We start from the raw sequence: 18,990 nt of genomic DNA on the forward strand, positions 1-18,990 counted from the left end.
GTTGTATGCCGACCATCTAAACTAATGCAAAAATTTAGTAAAGAAAAAAATATTGGACATATGCGACGTTATATTGAGAGAAATCATACTTTTTCTCTATCTTCGTCATCGTCACTATCAAAAGACTAACATTTTTGTTTTGTTATCAAGCAAAACCAAAATGTTAATAAATGCCATTTAACCTCCTAACCGTTAATAGTTGTACGATTTTGCTTTGATGTTAAATGCTCAATTCCTAGAGATAACATGACAAACATAATATTTTTTATATCTTGATCTCAAATTTGAAAATAATTTTATAGAATTACATTTATATAAATTTAGTAACAATTTGCTAGATTGTTGACAAATGAAGAAATAAAAGAAATACTAAAGTTATCATTCTTCAATCGTGAGAATATATATTATAACCGAATAGAAAACAAATACTGTATAAATACTGAAGTAAAATTAACGTTGAGAGAAATCATCTATAATCAGAGCCGTGCGAAGGTTTAATGGGGCCTGAGGCGAATATAAAAATGGGGCCCCTTTATAAAATTTTTTTTATCATAGTACAATATATATTTGAAAAAAAATATTAAGACAATAACTTTAAAAAACTAAGACAAAATTTTTCTTCCCTCTTTTTCAATAAACTCTTTAATCAAATTATCATAATCTAGATTTCTAACTAATTCTCTCTCGATCGATATAATTGCTATACCATTTAACCTTTCCTGTGACATGGTTGATCGAAGATAAGACTTTATTAGCTTTAACTTGGAAAAGCTTCTTTCAGCAGTGGCGACAGAAACTGGAATCGTCAATAATATTTGATAAGCAATCCATGAGTTTGGATAACACTCTTCCTTTCCTTTCAAGAAGTTCAAAACTTCAAGAGGTCTCTTGTAATCTTGTGGCAATGCCTCTTTTAGAACCATCAGTTCAAACCACAAATCATCCCCAATAACATCAGAATGATTTCCATGATTTAAAGCTGCTTCAAGATTGGTACAAGATGCCATCAAACTATCTTCACTCGCTGATTTCAGTTTCTCCAAATCAAAGAGAAAACCAAATGTTTGTTCATACTTCTGAAATTGCTCAAATCTTGTTTCAAGAGAATAAAGAGCTTGATCCATGACTTGGAGGAAATAAGAAGTTCTGAAGCTCTCTTCCGGAGATAGATCTACAGACTCATCAACTAACTCTGGTTCCTCATCAAAGAACCTTTTCCTTTTGATGACACGCTTTTTCTGTGTTGGGAATGTGGCTTCAATCTTCATAGCTTCTGCAATTTTTTTAACATTTGTTTTTGCACTTTCAAAGCCTCTCTCTCTATAATTCCGAAAAAAAAGAAAGACTGAAATATGAACAAAGACTTATATATTCGTTGGAGGCATATTTTCTGAAATTAATAATTAAACTTAAATCAACAAAGACTGAAAACTAAAAAAATAAAAAAATTCACCACTTTAACAAAACTGATGATAATATAAGAGACACCTGTAGCACAGGATTGAGAACCAAAAAAGAAGACGTGTGTGCTTGCTTGAGAAAGATTGATGTGAACATTGCACGTAGAATACTTACGAACCAAATATATTAAGTATAACTGCACTTTTTCCTTTTTATTTAGGAGTTTGACATATAAAACATATATTCCTTTTTTCAATTTGGAAAATTGACAATAAAATAAAATACTCATTTTTAAAAAAAGCAATGTAGATAATTGAACTTGTATTGAATAATAAATAGCAAACTTAAACCAATATACTACTAATAATTTTTGGAAATTTGGGGCCCTAAAAAAACTATATATTTTGGGGGCCCTAGGCGAAAGCCTTTTTGGATACACTTGAAGCACGGCTCTGTCTATAATCATTAGAAGACTTGTTCTCTCTTTTTCGCCATCGTCATTATCAAAAGACCAAAAGACCGAGTAGAAATATTATCATAGAAAAACCAAAATGTTAATAAAATGGGAATATGGTATATATGCCACTAAATCTCGTAATAATCATTAATAGTTGTACCACTCACCTTTTGAGATTATATTTTAGATTTTAATTTAAAACTAAAGTATATTAATTAAAGAAAAAAACTCAATCTTTCAAATTCAAATACAAAATTCAAAATAGATATTGTGGAAATTTCTTTAATCCAGTGGTTTAGCATGTTTATTCTACACGAAAAGTTTTGATTTCAGATTTTAAAAAATCCAAACTAGGTAGAACATTGGAAAAAAAATGTTTACAGGAATCCCCATAAAACAAAATCAGTTTTTGTGTAATTTTATAAAAAGAACTTGGAGGTCACCAATAAAAAACATGATTCTGGTCTAAAGCGTGACTTTGTAGCTAATTTCACATTGGAAGGATTAAAACGCTCTTCATTGTTTCTCCCTCGTAAATTTTAGAATATTTTTAGAGAAAATATAATTTAGTTTTTAATTGATGAATACAACTTTTAAAAGAAATGGATTTTCCCTCCTAAATCGCTTATTCAACAGCTGACAAAAAAAAAACTGATTATCCAACACCGCACGATCTGTTGTTATTTCATTATATTAGTGATTTTATTTTAACAAATTTTAAAGTCATAATTTTAAATATTTTAGTGACAGTTTAGTAAGAGGCTAAAAGGTTGACAAATGAGGAAATAAAAGAAAGACCAAAGTGCCGAATAAAAAAAGAAATACTAAAACTGTCATTCAACAATCATGAGGATATAATTACAACTAAATACAAAACAAATATAAAATACTAAAGTAACATGTTGGACTATGCAACATTTACGTTGAGAGAAATCATAGATATTAGAAGACTTCTTCTCTCTGTTTTTTTTTTTTTTTTTTGTAACGCAAACTTCTTCTCTCTGTTCGTCATTGCATTATTAGAAGACTGTTTTGAAAGACCTGGATTAAGTAGTTTTAGGTTTTGTTGGAATGAAAACGCCGATTAGAAATATTATCAATATGTTTTGTTTAGCAAAAGAAAAAAAGCTTGCAAAACCAATATGTTATTTGTTTTGCAAAACCAGTATGTTAATAAACGGGAATATGGTATATATGCCATTTAACCTCGCAACCATTAATCATTGTGAAATTTTGTTTTCATGTTAATTTCTCAATCCATGGAGATGACATGTACAATTCATAATATAAAATAATCGTGAATATCCATTTTGACAAAGATAATTTTATCTTCAATAAAGTTTAAAGAACAAGAAACGTTTATTTATAAAATAATTCTGTTTTAATAATGGATATAACTATATATTATTATCTAAATTAGTTATCATATATTTATGTTTCTATGACTTAATTTATTTTCTAAATATTTTAAATTAATGTGTTTGTTCAATTTAAATTTCAGAAATATTTTAATTTTTTAAGAAAATATTTATATATCTTAAAATATATTTACATACACATATTTTATATAGTCAAATAGATCTTTATTTTAGATATATATATATATATATATATATATATATATATTAATTTATGCACATAATATATATTAATGTAAACAAATCTATATTATTATTTGTGAAGTAATTTTTTTCAACGAAGTTCTCACGTTAAAAGTTAGAATGACTAATATCGTTTATGTTCTTAATGAATTTTTATATATAATTAAAAAAAATTATTAATAAAGTTAAACTTTAAAATAACATATTTTATATATTGTGTTGTTTTCTTAAAATAATATTTTTATTAAAAAATTTAAATTTAAATATAAAAAATTACAGTTAGATATTAATCAAAAAAATTGTATAAAGATATTTTCTAAAATATTTTTAATATGTGAGTGTTTTTAAATTTTGACACAGTAATAAACAAATATATTTTTTTTTTGTTTTCTAAACTGTTTTTAATATGTGAGTGTTTTTAAATTTCGACACAATAATGAACAAATATATTTTAATGAAAAAAAAATCATATATAAACTAAAAAAAATGTAAAGACATATTATATATTTGGCTAACAAGGAAATTCGTTGGTATATCTTGGAACATCAGCGATAAGAATAGAATGACATTGAGAAGATTAGAATGGTTTTACACGCAACAAATAAATAAAAAGTGCTCATTTTAAAAACAAAGAAAATGAAGAAGAAAAGTTATAGGAAATTTACGGTATACTAGCTAGACGTGTTAGTTCTTAGTGTTCCACTTTCATGGCAGTGAAAACCAAATCTCTTTTGGGTGTTCACGTGTTGACACCAAACTTAGCTATGAATTTGCATGCATGATATATATTTTAGAAAACTACCGAATGGATATGAACATATTTTTATATTGCTATTATATAAGTTGTTTGTAAATATTTTAAAAAACTTAATGTAAAATTATATTAAAACATTGTTTATAATGAAGAAAAGAATGTTAAAAATCTGATAAGATTAAATATGACCACTATAAGAAAACAGCGGTATTCTGACGGACATTCCGACGGAAGATGAAATCCTCGGAATATCCCGAGGAATTTCCGAGGATATTCCGAGGAAACACAAAATTTGGTTTCCTCGGAATATACCGACGGAATTCCGAGGAAATATTAATCCGTCGGAATATTCTTATGGAATACCGAGGAAAAAACGTATTCCTCAGAAAAAACCGAGGAATTCCGAGGATATATTATAGCCGTTGGGGGATTTTAAAAATTCCGAGGAAATTCCGACGAACTAGCTGTTTCCATCGGAATTCCGTCGGAATTTCCTCGGGTTGTCGGTAGGATTTCAACTATAAATACAAGCACCCCTCTTCCTCTTCATTCACTCTATATCTTCACCCTCCCTCTTACTCTCTTTACACACGAATTTGATTCATAAAAAACATGTCTTCTTCAAATTATTTTCGTTCTTGGATCGATCGACCTCATTTGGATCCGAACACGAGATTGCTTACAGAAGAATACCAATGAGGTATAACCGAATTCATGGGGTTAGTTCACCGACAACCGGAAGCAAAAACAGGTATGTTAAGATGTTCTTGCTCTAATTGTAAAAATAGAAAGGTTATTAAAGAGTGGAATGTTTGGACTCATCTATATTTGAATGGGTTTACACGAAGTTATAAAATTTGGTATCATCATGGGGAAACTGATTATGAACATGGAAGTACTAGCGAACCTCAGCGAGCGGTTAGATTAGAAGAACCCGTTAGAACGGATGTAGATTATGGTGTAGGTACTGAGCAGATGGTAAATGATCATTTTAGAGGGGAAGATTTACCCAATGCACAAGCTAGGAGATTTTATGATATGTTGGATGCTGGAAAGCAACCATTGTACGAAGGTTGCAGAGATGGTCATTCAGCTTTATCATCTGCTACAAGATTGATGGGCGTTAAAACATATTATAATTTGGCTGAAGACTGTGTGGATGCGATTGCTGATTTTGTAAAAGGTATTCTACCCGAGGATAATGTAGCTCCTGGTTCATACTACGAGGTTCAGAAACTCGTAGCTGGTCTTGGTTTATCGTATCAGGTAATAGATGTATGCAGCGACAACTGCATGATTTATTGGAGGGCGGATGAACAGCAGGTTACATGCAAATTTTGTGGAAAGCCTCGTTATAAAGATACGAGTGGAAGAGTTCCAGTGGAAGAGTTCCAGTGCCATATAAAAGGATGTGGTATTTGCCTTTGACGGAAAGGTTGCAGAGGTTGTATCTGTCTGTTTGCACAGCGCAACCGATGAGATGGCAAGCGGAGCACTCAACAGATGGTGAGATTAGACATCCTTCAGATGCAAAAGCGTGGAAGCATTTCCAATCAAAGTATCCCAACTTTGCGTATGAGAGAAGAAATGTCTACCTTGGTGCATGTACTGATGGTTTCAGCCCGTTTGGCAAGAGTGGAAGACAGTATTCTCTATGGCCAGTCATTCTTACACCATACAACCTACCCTCAAACTTGTGCTTGCGACGAGAGTTTTTGTTTCTCTCGATTCTCGTTCCCGGACATGAGCATCCTAAGAGATCACTTGATGTGTTTCTTCAGCCACTAATATATGAGTTGCAACAACTATGGGCTCAAGGTGCTGAAATATACGATGTTTCGTGTAAAGAAAACTTTCAAATGCGGGCAGTACTAATGTGGACAATAAGTGATTTTCCAGCATATGGTATGTTATCTGGATGGACAACGCATGGAAGGCTATCATGTCCATATTGTCAAGATAACACTGATGCTTTCCAACTAAAACACGGAAGAAAAACGTGTTGGTTTGACTGTCACAGGAGATTCCTACCACCTGATCATCCATATCGTAGGAGTAGGAATTTGTTTACGAAGAACAAGAGGGTGTTTGACAGTCCACCTCCGGAAATTTTTTGGAAAGATTTGAAGACACAACTAAGAGATTTTGGTGCAGAAATGACGTCAGACGTCGTGGACATGAGCGTTTTCCGGTAGATGCTGTTGGAGACCTACATAACTGGCACAAAAAAAGTATTTTCTGGGATTTGGCATACTGGGAGGATCATCTGCTAAGGCATAATTTAGATGTCATGCATATTGAGAAGAACTTTTTTGACAATCTCATGAACACGATCCTTAATGTTCAAGGTAAAACAAAGGATAATTTGAAGTCAAGACTGGATTTAGTCGATATATGTGCTCGTTCAAAACTTTATATTGATGAGAATGGTAGGGATCCTTTTCCCATATACCGACTTGATGCAGAGGGAAAAGATGTGTTCTTTGATTGGATTTCAAACAATGTGGAATTTCCAGATGGTTACACATCTAATTTGCGTAACTGTATCGACAGAAAGGAAGGAAAGTTTACTGGCTTGAAAAGCCACGATTGCCATGTAATGATGCAGCGCCTCCTTCCGTTTTCCTTCAAGGAACTATTACCACGAAATGTTCATGAAGCAATCACAGGGATAAGTGGTTTCTTCCGCGATTTATGCACGAGATCAGTGACTCTTGAAGGTATTGAAAATTTGAAGACTAACATAGCCGTGATTCAGTGCAACCTTGAGAAGATATTTCCTCCCTCATTTTTTGATGTTATGGAGCATCTTGTTATTCACCTAGCAAGAGAATTGGAACTTGGTGGTCCTGTGCAGTATAGATGGATGTATCTGTATGAGCAGTATATGTTCCATTTGAAGAAGATGGTGAAAAATTTAAGTAGGATGGAAGGTTCTATAGTCGCACAGATGATCAATGAAGAAACTTCAAACGTTGCCGAGTACTACTTTCCAGCAGAAGTTCAGACCAAAAACAGAAGACCTGCTCGGCATGATGATAGAGGCGAACGGGCAACATATCACGTTACGCTTCCACACATTTTCACAGACGTTGGACGACTTAGCGGAAAACCAAAGGACCGTCGACTTACTGAGCAGGAGCGCAGTAATTTGCAAACATATTTGCTCACCAACTGCGAAGATGTTCTTCAATATGAGAGGTAAATAAATTAGCTTACAAATTTTTATTTTAACAAGTTGAAATTTAAATCTTAATTAATTACATTATTGTCATCATATGTACAGGATTTTCATGGCAGAAAAGCGGTTCGAATATAGATACACCACAGAGGACGAACTAGAAGAAATGAAGCAGAGAGAATTTTCTGGATGGATGTTTATTTATGTGAGTGCTTTAAACAAATTAAAGTATCATTTATCACATATTTATACTAATTCACATTTATTGATATAACATATATATGTGCTATTAATATAGGTGTCTGCTGGTTTGGCCAGAGGTGAAACATTTGACGATTGGATACGCGAGATGGTCGTTGGACCAAAATTTGTTGTGAAGTCATATCCGAGATTTTGTACTCGAGGATATGCATTCACAACTCAGAAGAGGAGACGTTCGAGTACGATTTATGATGCTGGCGTTTGTTCTGCATCAGGAGATGATGTATACTACGGACACATACGTGAGATTTTGGAAATCAAGTATTTGAGCATGGTTGGATTGCGCTGTACTGTTTTCTATTGTGATTGGCACGACAACACTCTAGATCGAGTTGTGAGAACAGATGCATTTGGTGTTACATCAGTAAATTCGAGGCGAAAGCTGTAATATTATGATCCTTTCATTCTTGCTTCTCAGGCCGATCAGGTAATTAAATGTTAATTATTTAGAATGATTCATCATCATGTGTATTAATTTATAATTTTACTAATAATTTTTTAAATGTTACAGGTTTGTTATATCAAGTACCCCCGGGTAAGGAACAGAGATGATCCATGGGTTACTGTTACAAGACTCAACCCGAGAGGCCGAGATCAGGGAAGTTCTGAGCTGGAAGACCCACTACAACCAAGCACATCCGGCAACTTAAGTGCAGCAGAAGATTTAGCTGGAGTTGGCCTTATAGTCGATTTAACCGACTTAGGAGAGGAACTCGTCGTTCACGTAGAGGATGAACCAGTGATTGGAGAGTTTCACCAAGATCCAGATTCAGATTCATCTGGTGATGATGACTCGGAAACAGACTAGCATCGACTTTTTTTTTTTTAATAGAAATACCGAGGAAATTCCGAGGGAAGATAGGATTTCCTCGGAATTTTCTCGGAATAGACCTTGTCGATTTAGGGATTTGATTATAGAGTCTTTTTCCTCAGAATTCCCTCGGAATATTCCGACGGAATTCAGAGGAAGATAAGGGTTTCCTCGGAATTCCCTCGGAATATTTCGATGAAATTACGAGGAACTAGGGGTTTTTAACCGAAAACAACGTTTTGCGGATTGAATAACACGTAAATAACCTTCATTAAGTGTCTTAACCAGATTATGAAGTCAAACTTTGGTGTTTTACCCAATAACAAACACTTTTACGATTGCATGAACGAAAACCACACAACATAAGAGAAACAATTATACACTTTAATAAACGGTAAAAGGAATACTTACAATTATATTTGAAATTTTGTTATTTCATGGTTTATGATCATCTATACAAAGAATCCTCAATGGTATGCATTACAATTGTATAAGAAATGAAATACGGCAAAAAAAAATTGATGTTTTGAAACTCCAAACACTAGTTCCTCGGTATTTCCTCGGAATATTCCGAGGGAATTCCGAGGAAGATAAGGGTTTCCTCGGAATTCCCTTGGAAAATTCCGAGGAAATTCCGAGGAAGTAGGGTTTTTAAACCGAAAACAACGTTTTACGGTTTGAATAACACTTATATAACCCTTATTAAGTGTCTTAGACTGATTATGAAGTCAAAAATTTGTTCCTTACCCTATTATAAACACTTTTCCGATTGTATGAACGAAATCTCCACGACATAAGAGAAACACTTATACACTTTAATGAACGGTAAAGGGAATACTTACAATTCGTTTTGAAATTTTGTTATTTCATAGTTTATGATCATCTATACAAAGATTCCTCAATGATATGCATTGTATTTGTATAAGAAATGATATAGGGCAAAAAAATTGATGTTTTGAAACCCCAAACATGTGTTCCTCGGAATATTCCGAGTAAATTCCGAATATTCCGACGGATATTTAAGTGTCCGTCGGAATTTTCTCGAAATATTTTCATTTAACCGGGCAAACGAGCCGCGAAATATTTTGCGAAAATTGAAATTGGAATTCCGAGGAAATTCTGACGGAAACTATCCGTCGGACCCTAGGTTTTATAACCACGAGCCGCTTCTTCTTCCCTATTTCTCTCTCTTCCTCTCCGGCTCCTCTACCTCCTCTCCGGCGATCTCCCCCTTCTCTCTGACGATATATCCGGCCGATCCTCTCTAAACCTACACAAATCATGTAAGTACCCTATCCCACTCTCTTAAGTTCTATTTGTTAGGTTTTTTGTGTAGATTTGATAGATTTTTGTTAGGGTGATTGGCTAGGATTGTGATTTGGTTGTATAATAGGTTTAGAATTGTGATTTGGTTGAATAATTTGTTTTGTTGAATTGATTTAGAATTTTTTAAAATTTTTTTTATTTTTTTTGTATTTATAAAATCGTTTTTTGTATATAAATTCGATTTTGTGTATAAATTCGATTTTTGTATTTTACAAAACGATTTTTGTATATAAATTCAATTTTTTGGATTTTACAAAACTTTTTTTGTATATAAATATGATTTTTTGGATTTTACAAAATATTTTTAATATCTATAAAACTTTTTTGTGATTAAAAACTATTCTTTATGATTTTTAAATATATATATATATATATAATATAAATTTCTATATTTATTAAACATTTTTAATATTATTAAAACTATTTTTTGTAATTATTAAACTATTTTTTATTTATTAAAACTATTTTTTGTTTATTAGAACTATTTTTATATATTTATAAAACATTTTTAATATCTATAAAACTTTTTTTGCGATTAAAAACTATTATTTGGGATTTAAAAAAAATATATATATATATATATATCATATAAATTTCTATATTTATTAAACATTTTTAATATTATTAAAACTATTTTTTGTAATTATTAAACTATTTTTTATTTATTAAAACTATTTTTTGTTTGTTAGAACAATTTTTATATATCTATTAAACATTTTTAATATCTATAAAACTTTTTTTGTGATTAAAAACTATTATTTGGGATTTTTTTTTTTAAAAAAAATTTAATTTATATATTTCTATATTTATTAAATATTTTTTTTTAATTTACAGGTCTAATGATGATCAGACCCGGTCTTGACATCGTCGTGGTCGTGGTGGTACGGGGAGCTAGTCTCGGGATTCCAGCCATTTTCAGGATTCTCCTTCGCCCCACAGCTCCTACCATACATCTCCCTCTGCTGCACCCGCTCCTGCTCCTCTCGCTCCCGCTGCTGCACCCGCTCCTGCTCCTCCGGGTCCTCCGGGAGTGATGAGTATTGCGGAGTTGGTTCGACAGCCCGGTCGTGACCATCTTCCCTATCTCACTTCGTATCCACACGGACGGGGTCAAACATGGTAATTAAACATTTTTTTTTCATTAAAATTTGATTCATTATTAAGCGTTTGTTCTTTTTATTAGGTTCAACCGATCCGGGAACGAAATCAGCGCATGGATCAACCGTATGATGTACTCGGCCCTCGACAAGGGACATCCGACTTTCACTCACTTCCCTACCGACAAGCAGCATTTGTGATTTCGTCAGTTTGCGGTAAGTATTCTAATTTTTTACTTATATTTTTAATCTTTAATATATATTTTCTACTAATTGTGTTTTTTTTTCAGCAAGAATTCAACTGGAATTCCGATGAAACGCTCTTTATCTATCACCACTTCATCCATAAAGTTATGGACAATTATGGGAAGCAGATCCACGTGTGGAAGAAGAAGTAGAAAATCAACAAGGTTCGATTTAATTTATTAAACAATTTTTTAATTTATTAAATTATTTTTTAATTTATTAAATTTTTTTTTTTTATTAAAAGGTCCCAAAGTCGATAAACAACACGGTCTGGACGGAGTTGTGTGCGCATTGGGATAAGGAAGAGACGAAAGAAACTTCTTCCACCAACTCCACCAACCGCAGGAGCGACCGTAAAGGAAAGGGCGTCTTCAAGCATAACTTGGGTGCTCAATCTATTGCCTCTCTGGGGGATCGCATGGTAAGTTCAGCCGCTTTTTCTTCAGTTATTTAAGTTTTAAAATTTTATTTTTTGTCCATTTCTTCTAATTTCTAATGTTTCTTTAATTTGTGTTTTTTTAAGGCGGAAGAAAATGATGGCGAGCCGGTGGATGATCTCGCCCTAATGAAGAGGGCGTATACCAACAAAAAGACTGGCCAGATTGATGACGGTCTTGTGAGGGAAGTGGTCACCCTGGTCCAAACTCAGGTGCAAGACGAAGTGTCTCAGCTTCAAACCGAGGATGACGCTTCGACGGCTTCGACCAACTTGTCCTGGTTTCAAATCAATGAAATCGTTGAATCCGTAAGTTCTTTTATTTAAAGTTCAATTCATTTATTTCTTGATTTAAATTTGGCTATTTTCTATTTCAGTCGGTTCCAAAGAAGAAGGGACGTTTGGTCGGTTTGGGTCGTCGCACCCGGTCGGTTCCTCCTTCTTCTGCACCATCGCCCTTTGTTGATCCAGAAGTACTTACGGCTCAGTTGAAGGACAGGGATGATCGCATATCTTTGTTGGAGACCCAGATGGCGGCTCAACAGGCGGGCTATGAGGCACAGAGGAGGCTGAACCAGCAAATGATGGAGATGATGCAGAGGATGTACCCGAACGAGGTGTTCCCGAACGTGTCAGACCTGTAGTTTTTTTTTTTCAAAAACTCCGAATGTTTTATTTTTATTTGTACAACTTTGAATATTAACTAATATGTTTTCAATTTTAATTTTAATTTTATATTTTCAAATTTAAATTTCAAAAATTTTATTTTTTAAAAAAAATATATATTTTTTTTTAATTCCGAGGAAATGAACCCTCGGAATATACCGAGGGACATGTTCCTCGGAATATACCGAGGGACTCATTCCTCGGAATATACCGAGGGGCTCGTTCCTCAGAATTTTCCGAGGGCTCCGTTCCTCGAAAATTCCCGATGAAAATTCCGAGGAACATTTCGTCGGAACTTCCGAGGATTGGACCATCGGAAAGTCCATCGAAATATTCTGAAAAGCTTTCCGACGAACTGGTGGTCCTCGGAGTTTCCTCGGAAATTTGTTTCCTCGGAATTCCGTCAGAAAATTCTGAGGGATTTACGAGGAAAGATGAATTTCCGATGAGTTATTTCCGAGGACTTGTTTCGTCCGTATGTCGTCGGAATAACGTTATTCCGACGACATATCGACGATTTTTTCTCTCAATATAATTTAGTTTTTAATTGATGAATACAACTTTTAAAAGAAATGGATTTTCTCTCCGAAATAGCTTATTCAACAGCTGACAAAAAAAACTGATTATCCAACACCGCACGATTTGTTGTTATTTCATTATATTAGTGATTTTATTTTAACAAATTTTAAAGTCATAATTTTAAATATTTTTGTGACAGTTTAGTAAGAGGCTAAAAGGTTGACAAATGAGGAAATAAAAGAAAGACCAAAGTGCCGAATAAAAAAAGAAATACTAAAACTGTCATTCAACAATCATGAGGATATAATTACAACTAAATACAAAACAAATATAAAATACTAAAGTAACATGTTGGACTATGCAACATTTACGTTGAGAGAAATCATAGATATTAGAAGACTTCTTCTCTCTGTTCGTCATTGCATTATCAGAAGACTGTTTTGAAAGACCTGGATTAAGTAGTTTTAGGTTTTGTTGGAATGAAAACGCCGATTAGAAATATTATCAGAGCAAAACCAATATGTTTTGTTTAGCAAAAGAAAAAAAGCTTGCAAAACCAATATGTTATTTGTTTTGCAAAACCAGTATGTTAATAAACGGGAATATGGTATATGCCATTTAACCTCGCAACCATTAATCATTGTGAAATTTTGTTTTCATGTTAAATTCTCAATCCCTGGAGATGACATGTACAATTCATAATATAAAATAATCGTGAATATCCATTTTGACAAAGATAATTTTATCTTCAATAAAGTTTAAAAAGGACAAGAAACGTTTATTTTATAAAATAATTATGTTTTAATAATGGATATAACTATATATTATTATTTAAATTAGTTATGGGCAAATCTCCAAAATAGCACATTTCTAAGTTTATATCACAAAAATAGCACTCAAAAAATAAAATGACCAAAATAGCACTTTTCTAAGTTTATCCTTTGAAAATTTTAATTTTTTTATTTTTCAAAATTTGAAATCTTATCCCCAAAACCTCATTTCTCAACCCTAAACCCTAAACCCTAAACTCTAAACCCTAAACCCTAAACTCTAAACCCTAAACCCTAAACCCTAAACCCTAAACAATAAACCCTAAAATCTAAACCCTAAACACTAAAATCTAAACCCTAAACCCTAAACCTTAAACCCTAAATTCTAAACCCTAAACCCTAAACTCTAAACCCTAAACCCTAAACCCTAAATCCTAAACCCCACCCTTTAACTCTAAATCCTAAGTTTGTGACTTTTGATAAAACATTAAGTGATATTTTTGTGACTTTTGACCTTGAGTGCTAGTTTGGGAACAAAAATTTGATTTAGTGCTATTTTTGTCTTTTTCTCATTAGTTATCATATATTTATGTTTCTATTACTTAATTTATTTTCTAAATATTTTAAATTAATGTGTTTGTTCAATTTAAATTTCAGAAATATTTTAATTTTTTAAGAAAATATTTATATATCTTAAAATATATTTACATACACATATTTTATATAGTCAAATAGATCTTTATTTTAGATTTCTATATATATATTATATATATATTAATTATATGCACATAATATATATTAATGTAAACAAATCTATATTATTATTTGCAAAGTAAATTTTTTCAACGAAGCTCTCACGTTAAAAGTTAGAATGACTAATATTGTTTATGTTCTTAATGAATTTTTATATATAATTAAAAAAATTTATTAATAAAGTTAAACTTTAAAATAACATATCTTATATATTGTGTTGTTTTCTTAAAATAATATTTTTATTAAAAAATTTAAATTCAAATATAAAAAATTACAGTTAGATATTAATCAAAAAAAATTATATAAAGATGTTTTCTAAAATATTTTTAATATGTGAGTGTTTTTAAATTTTGACACAGTAGTAAACAAATATATTTTTTTTGTTTTCTAAACTGTTTTTAATATGTGAGTGTTTTTAAATTTCGACACAATAATGAACAAATATATTTTAATGAAAAAAAAAATCATATATAAACTAAAAAAAATGTAAACACATTATATATTTGGCTAACAAGGAAATTCGTTGGTATCTCTTGGAACATCAGCGATAAGAATAGAATGACATTGAGAAGATTAGAATGGTTTTATCTTACCAAAAAAAAAAAAAAAGATTCGAATGGTTTTACACGCAACAAATAAATAAAAAGTGCTCATTTTAAAAACAAAGAAAATGAAGAAGAAAAGTTATAGGAAATTTACGGTATACTAGCTAGACGTGTTAGTTCTTAGTGTTCCACTTTCATGGCAGTGAAAACCAAATCTCTTTTGGGTGTTCACGTGTTGACACCAAACTTAGCTATGAATTTGCATGCATGATATATATTTTAGAAAACTACCGAATGGATATGAACATATTTTTATATTGCTATTATATAAGTTGTTTGTAAATATTTTAAAAAACTTAATGTAAAATTATATTAAAACATTGTTTATAATGAACAAAAGAATGTTAAAAATCTGATAAGAGTAAATATGACGATTGTGTATAAATAAGTTTATAAGTTAATCAACAGAAACAGATAAACCTTTATACGCTTACGGCTTTTCTGGAAGACGGAATTTCGTATCTCTTGTAAGTTAATATTCGTTCTTCAAATATTTTATTATAGTAAAATTTGTAATCACTTTGATCTGAGGAAACCCACTTTCAGACGTGCAGAGACATCATTACTAGTATTTGTCAATAACAAGTGTTTTTTGTCAACTTGTTAATAACAAGTTTTTTTTTGTCAGTTTGTTAATGACAAGTTTTTTGTCAACTTGTTAATTACAAGTTTGTAGAAAAATATGAAATATGTGGAAACTTTTACTATATAAACTCTCTCGTAGCGATGAGAGTAATTCACAACAAACAAAATCTAATCCAGAGTAAAGACACTAGACGCAAAAAAAAATATGGAAAACAAGTGTTGCGGTGACTGGAACTTCAGCGGCAGCCATGCGGCCAGGGAAGCCTCAACTGCCCACCTAGGCTTTTACACCTCTAAAATCTTGGCTCAGTGCGATTTTGAGAAGACCATTTATCCTCCTCTAGGTGAACCCGCTTTGGCTCACGATGTGGCTGAAAATGCGGTTGTTCAAGCCGTCAAGAACGGCAGAGGAAACGCTTATGCTCCTAGTATAGGCCTTCCAGCGGCCAAACAGTAATATTTTCTTATATACGTAGATAGAGCAATAGAAGTATAGTTTATCATTTTTGGCCTTTTCTTTGTTTGAAAATAAACTGTCCCAATTTATGCCATTATCAGGGCCGTAGCAGAGTACCTAAACCGTGATCTTCCAAAGAAACTGGCACCAGAAGATGTGTTTATGACCGTTGGGTGCAAACAAGCCATCGAGCTTGCGGTTGACCTCTTGGCTAAACCAAAAGCCAACGTCCTGATTCCGAGCCCTGGCTGGCCATGGGAAGTAGCTCGATCCATCTACAAGAAACTTGAGATCCGCAAATATACGTTCCACCCCGAAAAGAACTTTGAGATCGACTTTGAAAGCGTCCGAAAGCATGCGAATGAGAACACGTTTGCAATATTTATAATCAATCCTCACAATCCCAATGGGAACACCTACTCCAGAGATCATCTGGAGCAGGTAATTTACATATTGTCTAATTAACAGTATTCACCTATGGTCTACTCTTTTTGATTATGCCCACATTAATGAATCGTAGCTTGCTTACTTGGCCAAGGAACTCAAAATAATGGTGGTTTCTGACGAAGTTTTTCGATGGACTGTGTTTGGGAATAATCCCTTTGTTCCCATGGCGACTTTCTCGCATATTGTACCCGTGATGACACTTGGGTCCATATCGAAGGGATGGTGTCTCCCCGGATGGCGAACTGGCTGGCTCGCCCTGCACGACCTAGATGGTGTCTTTAAATGCACCGAGGTCTGGTCCATTTTGTTCGATCTCACACTTTAAGAATATACATGATATGTAACATTATTATATATATTATATATACTATGTTTGCTATTAAGAGTTCAAAATGTTCTTCTTATTACTTTTCTTGTCCTAATCTTGTTATATATGAACAGGTCGTGAGTGCTGCTAAAGAATTTCTTGGGATAACTTCTAAACCACCAACTGTTATCCAGGTACATGACTTTCTAGTTTGAACAGTACTTCTTGTAACCAGATATAATAAAATATGTTATGGACCTTCTTTCAACTTATTACCAAATTTCATTTTGTTTATAATTGGTGAATTTTTCGATTTTATCATGCAGGAGGCTATTCCTACCATCTTGGACGAGACTCCTAAAAGTTTCTTCGATACTAGGCAAAGCTTTCTGAGACACAAAGCGGAATTGGCTTATTCTAGGCTTGATGACATACCTTCCCTTAAATGCGATTTTATACCTGAAGCATGCACCTTCCTATGGGTATTATATTTTTATCACGTTTCCTTAAGACTTAATTATAAACCTTTTTATTATTATTTATTTTGAAACCATTTTGTAAGTTTTTGAATCATTTCTTCTTGCAGACCAAACTGATTTTACACAAGTTTGTAGACATTAAAGATGATGTAGACTTCTGTGAAAAGCTTGCTCGTGAAGAAAACCTTGTCGTTTTGCCAGGTATTAATCAACAGTCCCATGAATTTACCTACGATCAACGCGTAATGGCTTAGCATTGAAGACACAATATAAACTCGATCTAATTTTATTAAGAATCCACATCTAAAACATATATCTTAGTTTATTAGGAATCCCCTTCTAAAGGTTGAGAACGAAAGTATATGAAACTTATTATTGCATTTAAGCTCATATTATATCACTCAACTTGAACCGGAATTGATCAGATCTTAAATTTGTATGATTGATCTGGTTCTATCCCTGATACCTACTCAACTCAACCATTGATGAGATTTTGCAGATAGTGACGTGTTACGAACCCCACATAGGTCAAAATAAGTCGTTGGAAATCTATCAATTTTAACAGTTTGTAACACATATGTTGTGTTCGATTGGTTTTAGGGATTGCTTTTGGTGATCTGAGTGGCTGGGTGAGGCATTCTATCGACATGGATACTCTTACTTTGGACATAGCCTTTGATAGATTGACGGACTTCTGTGACCGCCACTCGGAATTGCCCATTCCACCCCCTTCGCCACCCCCTTCTCCACCCCCCTTTACACCCCACTTTCCGCCCTACTCTCCACCCCACCATCCACCCCACCATCCACTCCCCCTTCCGTCCCCCTTTCCTTCCCCCTTTCCATTTCCATAGGTGAAGCTTAATTCACGCAAAGACGTCAACTAAGTGGGTCAATGTGTATCTTGTCCTTAGTCTTTTATCTATGCTAATAAATTGGTGCTCTGCTGATTTGAGATAAATTATGAGCACTTTTAGTATTTTGTTTTTGTGACATATATATAAAGTTTGTGTACTTATCACCAATCGTGTGATCGATCGTTTCTCTTGGTATGATATTTTGATGTATTTCTACTTTTAAAAATAAAGTTAAGAAATTGAAATTTCCTTTCACTTCTGAATAATATGGATTCTTATTTGAAAATTCTTTTTAAATATTATATATTTAATTTATGTCTCCAAATTCTGGCTTGAAAATTCCATTATAATACATTGAATATTATTCTTTTAACTATTTCAAAATACATATGTAATGTTGTTTATTGCTCAAAATCATGTCGACTCAGATCGGACTGAAGCATTAGTTCCAAAAGCACTCCCTGACCCGAAACAAACTGCCGGCGTAGATTGAGATTCTAAGAAACTTTAGTGGACACATAAGCATGTATCTAGAGTCTAGACTTTATATTCTTATTTTCAAGTTTATGCGTTGCGTATTGCGGTGAACTTTACGACAATCCCCTGTATATTAATGAAGGAACATTTGAAAAGATGTAATCTCAATTTTTTAATAATTAAAAAATACCAATTATTTATGTATCAATCAATTAGGTAGTTAATTAGTCTTATGTGTCAGCCTCATATTGAAATTGAAAAACATGTTGGTCTAATTCGATTTTTATATCTCACTGAAAACATTTAATACCAACTATATGATATCATATCATATTAACTAAAGCAATGTGATTATTTATTATATATTATTTTCTTAAATAAAACCTACGTAATTACCTAATGTGATTATGATATATATAGTAATTAATGATTTTAAATAATGAAGATTTTCTAATAATTTGTATGCTTTCTATCATTTTTGTTTAATTATTTACTAT

General features: G+C 32.6%; 1 protein-coding gene across 1 annotated transcript; it reads left to right on the plus strand.

Moving 5' to 3' along the window:
- Positions 1 to 15,429: 15,429 nt before the first annotated feature.
- LOC111207431 (cystine lyase CORI3-like) lies at positions 15,430 to 18,271 on the plus strand. Its single transcript, XM_022705464.2, has 7 exons — positions 15,430 to 15,922; positions 16,028 to 16,367; positions 16,447 to 16,665; positions 16,815 to 16,874; positions 17,007 to 17,162; positions 17,267 to 17,360; positions 17,760 to 18,271. Exons 1-7 carry the CDS (start codon positions 15,675 to 15,677, stop codon positions 18,011 to 18,013), a joined length of 1,371 nt encoding a protein of 456 aa, XP_022561185.1. The 5' UTR covers positions 15,430 to 15,674; the 3' UTR covers positions 18,014 to 18,271.
- Positions 18,272 to 18,990: the final 719 nt, after the last annotated feature.

The sequence above is a fragment of the Brassica napus genome, chromosome C7 (assembly GCF_020379485.1).
Source record: "Brassica napus cultivar Da-Ae chromosome C7, Da-Ae, whole genome shotgun sequence".
Classification (NCBI taxonomy): Eukaryota; Viridiplantae; Streptophyta; class Magnoliopsida; order Brassicales; family Brassicaceae; genus Brassica; species Brassica napus.